The sequence below is a fragment of the Nilaparvata lugens genome, chromosome 3, assembly GCF_014356525.2.
Source record: "Nilaparvata lugens isolate BPH chromosome 3, ASM1435652v1, whole genome shotgun sequence".
NCBI classification, from domain to species: Eukaryota; Metazoa; Arthropoda; class Insecta; order Hemiptera; family Delphacidae; genus Nilaparvata; species Nilaparvata lugens.
The window spans coordinates 61,806,632-61,821,497 of NC_052506.1; the positions used below are offsets into that span (position 1 = coordinate 61,806,632).

Sequence of the window (14,866 nt, forward strand, 5' to 3'; positions counted from 1 at the left end):
GCTTCCATATTAGTGAGAGAATTCAAGGCATGTAATAAGAAATAACAGCTCGAATGTTGTATCTTAATAATAAGGGTCAAATGTTCTATAATCAATCGCTATTCTTAAAATCGTCAACTTCAAAGAATACCAATGGATGCTAAAAATGAGAAATTACCTATTTTTATCGCTTCTCGATAGTTTAGACATTATATTATAATCTGTTCTGTAACTTAGACCTTATAGCCTGATAATTTTCAAGTACTGTAGGCTACCCATAAATCTGAGATAACTTTTAATGACTTTCTTGCTGGCAAGTTCTGCCTCTGCTTTATTCAACAATTCCCCACGGAGTTAACGCTGTTGGCTTCTGAGTTGACTATCTTTTGTCAAAATGGAAAGATAATATGTTATTTGATCCTAGGAAAACAGACACACCGTATTGTGTTTCATGCAGATGCAGGTGGTAGAATTCAGAAGCAGGAACTCATTTATCGTCTTTGGCACAAGATGACACGGCGTCTAGTCAAAGTACACACTTCTGGCGCAACATATTATGACACAGCCTCTATTGTGAAGTCACTCGACTGTTTAATCAGCGCTAGGTAATGGCTTTTCTGGATAAGAGACGACTTAAAATACGACTTCTCCAAGTCAAATAGAGCACTCACGGTACAAAATAATCGACTGACCAACTGGAGAGGGAAAATTTCTGACGTAAAGAGTAAGGAAGACTGAGATGAAACTTGAGAGAACATGTTATTCAAAGACCATGCAGATCGTTTGTCAAATTCTCAAAGCACACAGTCAGGTATGTCCAATAGCAATGGCATTCAGACGTAGAGTGGAGATTAGAGAGTGGCCTCAACTTTAATTAGATATGAACAAGAACGAATCGAATTAACGTTAGTTACATGTTATTTTATTAGTTATATTAGGTGTATACATTACAATAGCATTCATTGACGTTGTATATATCTAAAATAATTTCGAAAAAACATATATTTTGTCTCATTGACATCCTGTTTTATGGAGGTGATCTGACAAACAATAATAATTATTGTTCAATGATTAGCTGTATTTGGAGACAGGAATAGGCAGACGCCTGTCAGAATCAGAGCGGGGTACTGAAAAACAATGATAACTGCTGGAAAACAATAAAAACTGAGACTGAGATAATTCTGTGGAACTTCATCACCAGCCAAGCACTGAGTTTGATTTGAATACTTTGAATAACATCTCTTTGTAAATACTGCCATAAACACGCAACAGGTAGAGAGACAATGAATGCCCATTTAGTAAGTGACAATTTGGTGAAGCGTGAGATAGGGACTCCATTTCCCATTATTTCTCATTTTATACAAGTACAGCTTCAGTTCTGACAATAACGATTAAGTCCGCTTACAATATTATTCGTTCATTTAAGTACAATGAACTTTCCAGATCATTAGAAGGCTCTTCTTATTAAAGTCATTGAATTTATCCGAATTACAACATCCTATCGCTCATGTATTCATACGTTTCTCATATTTTAATAGTATATTTTTCAGCAACTGATATAATGATTAAGTTGAAAGAGGAATAATGCCCAATGATTGTAATCATATGCAAGTAGTATAGACCTCTTTACTCCAAGTAAAGAGCTGAAAGTCTAGTAGCCTACTATCAGGTATCAAGCATTCAAGCGATCAAGCATTCAGAAAAAGACAATGATTGGAGATCTTTTTTGAAAAACAAAAGTACAAGTAGGACTTTGACCTGTTTACTGATTTTAATAGTGAACTTATTCCAGTGATAAAGTAGAGAATGATGATGGTGAAGGTTCCACCATAGACCATCTAGATTTGGCAATATATTGTGCACTATTCTCATCAATTTATTCTACTGGCCAAATGCTCAGTGCTTTAACAATGTTAATATCAATTGATTTTCAAATATAAAATATGCAGGTCAGTATTCCAATAGTTATTACTTTCTAATTTTGGGAAATTTTCAACAGCATTTATACAATAATTAATAATACTCTTAGTATCATTAAAATTTAAAATAACATAATCATATACGTATTTTACTATAACAATTCACAACCACTCAGAATTCTATATTTGGCCTCCACTACTCCCCAAACTGATTAATTATGCAGCCCGCCATTGTAGACATAATTTGCCCACATTTACTCAATTATTTCACGAGTTTCGATAGAGTTATTGAATTTTCAATGAGCTTGCCTATCAACGAGTGTGTTTTCCTCCACTAGGGTGGAATAGAAGAACCAATGAGAGGAAGTTTCATTTTCATCATCAGCTACGCTTAGTAGGTACTGAGCTCTTCTATGAGCCTACATCTACATAATATTCACGTAAATTGTATTTATTTGTGTTATCGTAAATTATGTTAATTAGTGAATCAATCACATGAATAAGAATCTTGGATAAGATATTGATCACGATCAAACTAATCGAAGTTCAGGTTCAATTATAAAAACAATTCCCGTTTTTTTAAAACAAATTTCTTCATTCTAATATTCGTGTAACATAGCAATAAATCATGTTATTACTGTTCATACTTGATAGAGAAGTCAGTAAACTCTTCAATCATACTACCCGTATATGGGAATTTGAATGTGGGTGCTTTTCGCTTTTCCACTTGATAGCATCGACTGCCACCAATCGATGGCTGATTTATCAACTTCAAACTGTTCCATACAGGAAAACCGTTCCACTGACACTGATATAAAAATGGGAATAATCATACAATTATATCAATCATCATATTATCTACAATCCTTTATCACTAGCATAATTATTGATTTTTGTATATTCTCAATTCTCAATGATATTGGGAATCTAGGTTCCTCTCAATACTTTTCATCATTGTTCAACTCCAGTTTTAGAGTCTTTATAAAGACTTAAGACTATTGGCCCCACTAAGGATTAGTTAAGTGAATGATTTAATGAATAAAATTAGTATCGTATAGCGGAAAACTGGAAAAAATCAGTTATGATCAATTTTCTGCTCAAATACGTTATGGAAGAAATCTATAGAAGAGGATGAACAGAATATTGCAATGTACTTTCTTTCTGTTGACTCCATTTGAAAAGTATCATAGAAACCAAATCTTGAACATCTCCAAGAAAAGAAATTGTTATACCAAGTTCATTTCTCATAACTTATGAGATTTATGAAATATCGGATCCCAATAAATTTTTAAAATAGCACCATATATACACAGTTTAAAAGATTGAAAGCAGGCTACCTGTAACTTATTATTTACTGTGTTGTTTCAAAGCTTGTGAAGTTTTCACGGAATAGACACCATCTTCAATATTTGCACTCAACTTTTGGCGTAATAACGGATTAACATTTCCAACGAGCTACTGGAATGGAAGAACTTTCCTAAGTGGGTGGATCCCCATCTACATTTAAGTGGATGAAGAGATGAAAGTATCGATTTGATTGCAGATTGGAACAAATTGTATATCTTGAACAAAGATATACAGTAACAAAGTATAGAGTGAAGTACGGTAAGTATCAGATACGGTAATGAACTTGAACTTTCCTTTGGATAATGATACCATTTCAATATTGTATGTGCCAAACTGAGAACAACTAGATCACTCATTTGTTATGTGTCATGTATAGAACGTAGAGCTCTTTCTCAGAAGCCAGATTCTTGCACCTGTCTCATTAGAAATTTTGAAACTCTCTATCAGATGCATGATGATATGATGGTGTTTCTTTGCAGAGTTCAAGTTCAAGATATGCAAAATATGACCTTATCCATTCGACACAAATAGAATACATTATGGAAGATATCAGTACTCGGTAGCTACGCTACAAGATCACGTTAAGAAATTCGAAAATTACTCCTCTTCAGAGCTCATGCAGCAGTACAAGACTGCAGCTTAAACCTTGAAACAGATAGAAAAAAAAATTGCAATTGAAAATACAAATACTTGTATTAATTCCTCTTTGCTTGAAGTAATCAACTGTTCCAGCATGAATCATTCGTAACAGTTTTCGTCAATCAGAATAATTATTGTTTCATTTCCTGTAAACAATAGCTTTTGAAATTTGCTTTACTAAAAAATAGTCTAAGAGACCTTTGAAGGGTCTGAAAGAAATTTAATAGAAGTATCCATTTATAATGGAGCTATTAATGAGCAGTACGGTACTGATAGAGAGATTTATTGCTGATCTCGTCCTCAATTTTTCATGATACAGCAAAATATTCCATTAAGAGAGAAAAAGTCACATATTAAATTGACACTGCTTATTCTCATAATTTTGTGAAAAATTACAGTTATTAAGGGGGATAAGGACATAAGGACGTCAATAATAAATTGAAAACCGAAATCATAACTAGAAACTAGTAGCTGATTATTTGTTGAAATTTGAATTATGAGTGCGGTTGTTATTTTTCAAGTGGAACCATATTGAAAATGAATGCTGTAAAAATATATATGGAGCCCACGTTTAATCAAGTTAATGAATGATATATTTGTGATGAATTAGAGTATTAGAGCCGCTTCAAAGTAGCTTTGTCTGCGTTAATGAACAGAATTAATTGGCAGATTAATGGGTGGTGTGCAGCACTGTGTGCTTGTGTTCGTGTGACATGTTGGTTGGGTGGGGGGAGGGGACAGCCAAGCAAAGAATGTTCCCAGCGTGACATCCATCCCTTGATGCGGTTAGCGCAATTGCAATGTTGATAATTTGATTTTGGGCTGTAATAGAAATTCATACTAGGGCTTGCCGAAATGGGTAGAACCGCAATATGCTAGCAAATGAACATTCAGTACTTATGTTGTTATAATAGAGCACTAGAGAGCAGTAATGTGGTTGATCAATATGAATGGAAATAATGAATGAGATCTATTTTCAGAAAAGAGTTCCTGAAACAATAAAAAAAATTATTGAAAAATATGTTCTAGTTTTTCTATTCATCGAGTTTTCAGGAAAGGCTATCTAAAAGAATTGGAATCGATGATCACAGAATAGGCTGTATCATTCAAGCCTACCCAAATTAATTGTATTACAGTAATTATAAATTATTACGTAATCATTATCGAACAGATTATTTTATCAAGCTGAAAAAATGATTTCCAACTATGGCTCCGTTGAAGCAAATCTTAAAAGTTGAATTTTTATCTATTATTATTTCACCTATCCACCATCTCATTTACAATTTGCGACTGTAATATTATGTTCTCTATTGATATTTTTTTAGACATCAGCTAGTATTTTAATTTTTCGATTCCTTTGAAACGTATTAGACACCTGCACAAAAATGAGGTTCTTAAAGACAGCATTGTGATTGACCAAACCACAGAAAGTAGAAACAAAGTTTTAATATTGTTTATTTACTCCGTGACCATACTCATTCAAATCATTACTCCGTGACCATACTCATTCAAATCATTACTCCGTGACCATAATGATGCAAATCATTACTCCGTGACCATACTGATTCAAATCATTACTCCGTGACCATACTGATTCAAATCATTACTCCGTGACCATACTCATTCAAATCATTACTCCGTGACCATACTCATTCAAATCATTACTCCGTGACCATACTGATGCAAATCATTACTCCGTGACCATACTGATTCAAATCATTACTCCGTGACCATACTGATTCAAATCATTACTCCGTGACCATACTCATTCAAATCATTACTCCGTGACCATACTCATTCAAATCATTACTCCGTGACCATACTGATTCAAATCATTACTCCGTGACCATACTCATTCAAATCATCACTCCACCAAAACACATGACTGAAGAATGATACGTCAAAATTATAGACTCATATTAGTAGTCTAGTTGGGGACAGATTTACAAATGAGTGATAAAGTAAAGACACCACTATTTATCCAGTAATAATTCCACTAAGACTTAATAATGTTATCCCTTGATTTAGTAAGCGAAATTGCAATGCTGATAATGATAGTTTGGTTTTGGTCTCTAATAGAAATTCAATTAATTTGGTTTGCCAAGAAGTTGGGCTGCAATATGCTATAAAATAGACCTTCAGTGACATAGATCTTTATATAGCAAACCCAATATAACAAACGTTACATAACAAAATTACTGTCTATAACAAGTAGTAAATCATAATGAATACAATATGGAATACTTATTATCCATTCACTAAACAATATCTTTTGATAGCTAAACCATAGAGAAATAATAGCGTTATTGACCTTTTGATCATTCTCTGGCCAAACTTAATGGTACGGTATTCTTTGGTTACGTCTACAATAGTACTTCTACAACTTACTTGTTATCTGTACCGTACTTTCGAAAGGTTGATTGATTCATTCATGCATTCAATCATCCACCTTTACCAAAAGCGCAGTTAGAACTGCAGACCTTCTCTCCTCTGCCACATTACCCTTGAATATGTTAATGCTTGTTTCAGTGACAGTGTTCCAAGAGAAGTCGTACTACGCGGCGTACACGATGGTTGGGTGGGGGGTGCCGGTGCTCATGACTGCCGCCTGGGCAATGACCACCGCCTCCACTCTCGGGTCCACGCGCTGCTGGTGGGGATACAACCTCAACAAGTTCTTCTGGATACTCGAGGGGCCCAGGCTCATATTCATACTGGTGAGTAACAACATTATGCAATAGATAATAATTCTACTAGGTTCAAGTGCTTATTATTGCTTCTGATGTTGTAGCCGATTCTTTAGTAGGTATTAAGAGTAGTATGTGTGAAGGATAATATACTACTATTTAACACTATTGTCATTACTTTGCAAATGTAACTGAAATTCAAAAATGATAAGTGAGATGAAATGTTACTTGCCTACTCTTATAATTTTATTTTATTGATTTTATGACCACATAGGATCACTGTAGTCTCTGGTTAGTCCTATTTCTATGTTAATTCGCTTCAATTCTTTCCAGTACCTTTTCATTCTGTCAGATCTTTCTTTTCTCAATTCATCTGAACAAACCTGTTGCCTTCTCCTAATTGTTTTTATTGATAATATCGTCTTTCTGTCAGTGATGGTTTCCCTATAGATTTTTGTGTGATTTTTGACATCGTCAATAGTTAAATTTAGTTCCGATATGTCTTTTTTATTTCCACAAGCCAAGGAATTGTGGCTCTGTCTGTTTTCGCACTCTTGAATTTTCCAATAAGTCTTCTTAACAATCGATTCGCTGGGGTTCTAAGAATATGTCCAAAGAAAGAAATTTTTTTTTGCGCATTGCGTCAGTTATTGGTTCTATTTCTCTATAAATCTGTTCTCTTGGAAGGAGTCTGAAATGGTTGTCAACTACATGTTTTTGTTTATGCAGGTTCTAAGAATCCGTCTTTCAACTCTTCTTATAGTTTCTTTAATTCCATTTCCGTCAATATTGAAAAGTGTTTCACTGCAATGCATTGCTTGCAATCTTAGAACTGTCTTGTAGTGTTTCAGTTTTGTACAAATGGAAAGACTTTTCCTCTTATAAGTGTCCCTAGTTACATGCTGTCCCTTGGAAATTCTGGCCTTCCAAGAGGCCTTCTCACTAAGATTATATGTGATCGTCTCTCCTAGATATTTAAAACTGTCCACAATATCAATAAAACTTCCTACTTTTATAATATAATAGAGTATTATACAAGTTGAATTGTCAATAATTTTTCCATTTCCCACTCAAAGGATTGCTATATAAATTAAAAAAGAAACCTAAATTTTGTTCCTTCAAATTTATCTACTTTACAGGCTTGGAATAGTAAAAAGTATGTTCAATAAGTCTTACTCGACTGCGTGAACCTTCAACTTCAATTATCCAAAACATTTTAGTAGATATTCAAAAAATTACGATCGGTTGCTTTAGTCGAAGATCAATGTGAATGAAGGCCTGCTTGACAATGAATAATTCAACATACATCAATATAAACCAAAATCAACATTATCTGCGTTGCATCTCTACTGTAGCTGAATAAACCGATAATTCAGTTTGGATTGAAATTTATTTCAGAGCGAAAAATTGCACATCAACTAGATTTTCCTGTGACAAGCGGAAAATCTCAAATAAACTAGATTCTCTAGATATTCTATGTTCTATGGCACACTTTACTGAATACTAGAATAGCAGACTACTTTTAATATAAATAAAAATAAAAATCTCAGTACCTTTTCAAATTATTTTGTCACACCATGTTTTGGACATTAATGCCATTTACAAATGATAAAAAAATAGTAAATTGCATTACCTATAATGTCCGAAACATGTGTGACAAAATAATTTGAAAGGGTACTGAATTTTTTTTATTTATAGAATAGCAGAGTACAATACTAGAAATGAGAGAGGTCATTTTAAATTTGAGGTAAATTTGAGAATCATACAAGAACTTACATCAAACATTCACTTCTATTATAGCATGAAAATTGTTTCATGTACAATGTTTGGGATAGAATAAGCGTACAATGCAATGAATTAATTGGGATGCTCTGCAAGCACGAGATCTCCTTAATTACCATTTATTCATTAACAATGATATTATCGAGTTTTATCATCATGTTTAATATCATGTCATTGATCACTTCAATGTAGTTTTCCATGTCAGTTTTTAAATCAGCGATTTGAATCCACACAAGTTGTTGCTATTCTATTCGACTGCAATGGTTTTGATACAATAAAAGCGATAAAAGACGATACGCGTAGCATAGTAATAGTATGCTCTATAGCATACAGTAATTGATTTCCAATAATTGCACCTCTTCACTCCTTGGTTGCTAAATATAATATTATACTTATAAATCTAGTGTCATTGAAATGAAAACTAAAAGGATACCGGAATAGTTTATTCAAAAAATATATTTTAATATACAAGTAATTTGTATTTACTCTTGCAGTTCTCTCTTCAAGACTCCATTCGAAGTGACATTCTTCACCTTAAAAAATAATTGTCCTGCTTATATGAAACATATTTTTTCAAAATATAGCACTGAAAAATAAAAATGAGTATTTCCATTTCAATTTTATTATTTTGAAAAGTCTGAGTATTCTCTTTAGCTTATGAGAACAGTTTCATCGGATAAAGCAACTTTCGTGTTCATGTCCCAGAACACAAAGATCTAAAATACCTTGAATATTATTTCACCAGTTTGCTATTCCCTGTCCAAGATGGTGTAGGCCTACTGCTACACTTTGAACAACTTTGCAAGTCTTGTGCTCGAATCCCTGTTTTAAAATGCTGCTGCACCGTGAACGTGCTTTTACAGTTTCAGTCGACACTGGGAACATTTCCAAGTGGTCCTGGATTCTTCCAGTGGCAAAATGAAAGTTGGCGGGAATAAGTTTCTAAATGGAGGTAACGGCGTTAAGCGTAGGGCTGGGATTTTTCCACGGAATGTTAGCCGAGGCGACCCCGGATGAAAAAAAATCTGGTTGCCGGAGATGAAAGAAATACAACAAAGAGCGAAATCACGTTTGCTGGAAAGCTGAAACGGCATTCAGTGTGTCCACAGTTGTACGGACCAATTATTAAACGCTTTCATTAAGAGTGAAAATGTCTCGCAAGCTTTCCCTGCTGAAAAGTCAGTACCACCATCCTCTCTCCCACGACCTATTCCAGCCACCGCGACATTCACGAGTCGCGATCACGCGTCAATGAAGCTCTCTCCCGGCTTGCAACGCCATTATATCTGGCTGCTCTCCACCCTCTAATCCTCAATAAACTGCGCTTAATGATCGCAATAAATGGTGGAGTTCCACATTACTGCTGATTTTAGAATCAAATAAAATATAAGTCTTATCGTTTCGACCCTAATTTGACTAATTTATGTTTTCTAAGCTCTGGTTCGATGAGCTCTGACTTATTTTTGCCAATGGCAATTGATAAAATGTATTGATTTATTTCAATCGATGTGGATGGATAATGCAGCGAAGGATTTCTTTATTGTGGTGAAAAATTCTAAAATGTTGCTTGAGTGCCTCGTATAATATTTGATTTGAATAAGACTTATTCAAAACATCTTGAAAGAGGACTGTCAAGTTCTTCCAGTAAACTTATTCTTATATACCTACATATAGGATTTCCTGGTTGAATCCAAGAACGTTCCGTTCTTGATGTATGGTGGAAAATAATTGATAATTGCAAATTATTGAAGATTGTAACTGAATGATAGGCTTACCAATGTTAGAATTTAATTTAAATTATTTCTCTTTTTTCAGATGAATTTTCTGTTTCTCTTGAATATCATCAGAGTGTTGGTTGTTAAACTTCGCCAAAGCCACACAAGTGAAATCGAGCAAGTCAGGTGATGTATATTTTTATTTCCGAATATTCTGGACAAGCTATTCGTACATCTTTAATGAATAGACGTTATCCTCCTTCCAGTGGCAATACTTCTATAAATCACGGGAAAACATTCTATCCGGTGACGGAAAGGAGAGTTTTTTATGACCGTACAAAAAGTGAGTCTCACGGCCATACCGGAACCTCTAGGTAAAAGCCTCTGGAAGCTATTCCCTTTTTTTGTGGAGGGGGGGGGGATTTCCCCCATGGATAGCAGTACAGTACCTCATATTTGACAAAAATGAAAACACTGATTGAACCACGGTACATGAAGATTAAACCCAAATAATTTGTCTAGATACATGTGTATTATTCCAATGGAATACATGTACTTGTGAAATTAATAACATCATGCTTAAATTGCTTGAAAAATTAAACTCAGAAAAATTATTTTCAACTATAAAACTTCATAATACTTTTAATACCATACCCACTTATGGTAAAAATGTACTAGTAGTCCTATCTAGGTGTCAGAGATAATATAAGAAGTAAGCATTTAATCATTTTATTAATTGATTGGTTTTAAACTTATATTTATTAATTATTACTCACTACCTCATACTCCATTCAAATCCGTTTTAAATAGTGCATTTTATATAGTTTATATCATTGTTATAGGAGTGAGAAAAACTTAGTGAAAATAAATTTCAATAACCATCCAGCCTCAAGCTACGGGAGAGAAATTAACATCCCTTGAATCAATACAGGTACCGTATCCATTAATTCAAACCATATTTGGAAACAACATCACCTAACAAATTATGTATCCTCTCGTAGGCTTCCAAGTGATGATGAATTTAAGAGTAGTTGTAGATGCAAATTAATTCTCGAATCAGACACTCCTACATTTTGAAATTCCAAGAAGACAAATAATGCTCTGTGATGGATGTTGGTAATTTTAATTATTGCATATTGTTTGCTCATCTTTCAAGCTTTGATGATAGAATGCAGACAGGGAATGCCTAACCAAAACAAAGCCCATAACTAGACATTATGCTGTAGGTACAATGCACAGATCCATTACAATTCCGAATACATGAACAGAGAGAATGATGTATTCGGCCAGATGGATGTTCAGTCATCAATGGGCCATTTCACAGATAGCCATTGAATTACTTGTTCTCCATACAGACTACAGTCAACATGATTCACTAATAAATAATTTAGGAGGATTCCCTCTCTCATTGTTAATTACGAGTAGATATGAAATGGAAGTGTTCAAGTCTAATTAATTGGATCGCAGGGTAATGGTCATTTAAAGGTCACGAGCTTCTCTATTATATTGTTTTTATTCTTGATGAAATTATTATACAATACTAGAAATAGTTCAATTTTTCATATTTATGTTTTTTTAGAAGTGCTTATTTGATAAGTTTAAATAAGTTAATCTATCCGTTTCACATATTCTTAACGCGCTGATATTGGTTTTTAGTAGTTTTATTGAAGTTCGAAAACAATTATTGGGCTTGCTGAATAAATAAAAAGCGGCAGGTTGACAACCTGTCAACTTCCAACCTGACTCTTCGTCAGAAGTGGAATGCATTTCATTTCAATATAAAAAGTTGGAGATTTTAAAATGTGACATAATCTGGTTTTTAATGGTATGAATGTATGTGTTTCAAGATTTCCTTGTATTCCAGGTTGAAAACTTAACATGAATTCATAGATACTATTAATCAGAGGAACAAAAATCATTACCAGCTCTTATTTTCTAATATTATGTAAGCCTGTTATGCTACTGTATTAATTTTTCAGTAAGTGGATTCAAAAACGAAATTAGTCAAGGTGAAATGAATTAGTTATGTGTTATATGTTGTTAGTGATGTGTCTAGTGTAAATTTTACGAATTTAATTTTTTTGTGTTGCAGGAAAGCAGTACGAGCTGCAGTTGTATTACTGCCCTTACTGGGCATCACAAACCTTGTGAATATGACAGAGGCCCCTCTCACCAGAGCAGTGTGGGAATTTGGGCTCTGGTCATACACAACTCACTTCCTCACTTCTTTCCAAGGCTTATTCATAGCGATACTCTACTGCTTCCTCAATGGAGAGGTTAATTTCACAATTTTTCTATATTTTCAAGTTTGCATAAGAAGGATTTCTTTTCAATCTGGCTAATAATTATTTTTATTTCATTTTTCTCATGGATACATCAAAAATTATCATGATCCTAAATTAGTAGCCTATATAATATTATACTGCACATCATATTGTTTTCACTTCACCGGTACTTCGAATATCAATTATATTTACCAAGCCAATTCAGATTTCTCCACATAACAAATTATTAGATGTTTTACGGCCTAAGATTGTACTTACCAAACTCCTTCAATATCAATGTGTATGTAACTTATGCCTATTAAGTCATAATTTTTTCAATAATTCGCCTTCAACCTACCTGATATTGGAAATAAAAGTGACATTACTGAAACACTTACATCAATATCACTTGGAGTGTTTACACTTTTATTTTTTTAGGTACGTACGTTAGTTATAATTATCAACTCGTTTGAAATTTTATTTGTGTCTTTGTTTGATCTTTCATTTTAATAAACTACATGCTTACAGGTTTTAAACCTATGCAGGTATCATCTTCCCTCAAAAATTACCCGTAATTATTTATAATAAACATAATAATTATTCCAGCAGTAATATTACTTTCTTTTGAATAGACTATAAATATATAGCTACATTTAGCATCAACTTGCTAATGCAATAAGTAAGTTCCCTTATTGTTTTTCGTTTTCTTTGTTTGTAATGTTCTTGGAAATAAAGACTATAGAATTAAAAAAAAATACTATAGACGTTTTATATTATAAAATTTCAGTATAAAACCATTATCCATTCATAGAATAAGCTTTTTGGGGAACAAAAAACAAACCATACCCAAAGGTTTAATTTTCTTCCTTATATTGATAGAGATTCTAGTGCATGTGATTTGTAGCAGTTGGAAATCCAAAAAATGTATCAATTGAATATATCCAGGACGAGGAATTGCGCAAATAATAGAAAAAGAACTGAACTTTGGTATTTGTTCATAATTATAGCCTATTCATTTTGGAGAAATACAACATCAGTCATAAATATATCGGTTGTTGGAAAACAATACAACTATATTACAATTACTGCACAATGGACTGTGATGCAACAGATGGCAGTTAGAAATCGAAAACATTGATCAAGTATTCTAAATATATAGAAAATTAATGAAAGAAATAGGCTATTTTCAGCCACTGACTGATATTGCCTCACCTTATAATAATATTATTATTCTTTGAAGTTATAAGTATACTGATTACTCATATCTCATTATGATCACATCATTACATAATAATATGACTTATTTAATTCAAGTTAAAACACTTGACTCTTCATGGGAAACAACATCAATTTTATAATAATTATAAAACAAAGACCAACTGAGCAGTGGTTTGAAATGTCTTATTTGTTTCATCCATTATCTATATTATTTCCTTGATTTTCATCAACTATGAAATATCTATTATCTATTATTAGTATACGATTATCTATTATCTATTACCTGTACTTGACTTTTCATCAAAATTTGAAAGGAAAAATTTGGTCAGCTACTATATTGCTGGGGTATAGACGCGAAGCCAGTAAAAATACTAATGTAAAATAGCTACTTTTCCATTCTATTCTACTTTGAAGCATACTATTGGTGAATGTGTTCCAGGTGAGAATGGCTGTGAGAAAGAGTGTGTCGACGTACCTGTCGCTGCGGCCACAGCACTTCACACCGCAGCGACGCAACTCTGCGTTTGTGTCGGCCAACATGACAGAGCAAGTGGTGTCCACTCCGCCCCCCCGCCCTGCCACCTCCGCCCCCCGCAGCTGGTTCCGCTCCTGCTGCTCACACCCCTCGCAACCCACTCCCGAGTTAGTACGTTTGTGGCTCTATGCTCTAGTCACAGTCACAACTTTTTTGTTACCTACATTGATTTTGAAAAATATAGCTTCAAACTATATTAATAATAGAGGATCGGATTTGAAACATGTATTGCTTCAAACAAGATTAATGATGGGGTGCTGATCAAAACAAATTATGAATACTATTGTTGAAACTTAAATTGTGAATGGAAATATCTTTCTAATAAACTATTCCAATATAGGGCTACTTGAATTGGAATATCTTTCAAAAAGATCGCCTCAAACTGTGTATATAACGCGGATCAATTCTACAAGTAAATTGTTGGAATTAAAATGTGATTGGAGATTAGTTCCACTTTTTACTCCACGCAAAAATTAACCAATATTGAATTTCTGACTCAGGGCAGGTGTTAAAGCTCTTCAGATATCCCCTGCTTAACTTGAAGGCCTCCATGATAATACGAGTAGTTGAACAGCACAACTGAAAATCTGCCATGTATCCTTTTGTATGTAGGCTACAACTCAACTATGCAATACTATGATGTTATATGAACATGAACGGCAGTGCAGTAAAGTTTCCACATTTTAGGCATGTGTAACTCGGGTGAAAATATCACAAAAATATCAGATTTGAATTTCTGAAACATTTTCAAGGGTTCATGGACAAGATCAATATTGCCCGC

The 14,866-nt window shown here is 33.7% G+C and overlaps 1 protein-coding gene across 4 annotated transcripts in view; it reads left to right on the forward strand.

The window, feature by feature from the left end:
- Positions 1-14,866, forward strand: part of LOC111061045 (PDF receptor) — a 270,887-nt gene that overhangs the window by 243,758 nt on the left and 12,263 nt on the right. For 3 of the 4 annotated variants that reach the window (XM_039424282.1, XM_039424283.1, XM_039424284.1), the window contains exons 8-11: positions 6,414-6,601; positions 10,169-10,254; positions 12,161-12,344; positions 13,990-14,196. In XM_039424282.1, coding sequence (XP_039280216.1) covers positions 6,414-6,601; positions 10,169-10,254; positions 12,161-12,344; positions 13,990-14,196 — 665 coding nt within the window. The remainder of the gene's footprint in view (positions 1-6,413; positions 6,602-10,168; positions 10,255-12,160; positions 12,345-13,989; positions 14,197-14,866) is intronic. The other variant, XM_039424285.1, reaches the window with a different exon arrangement.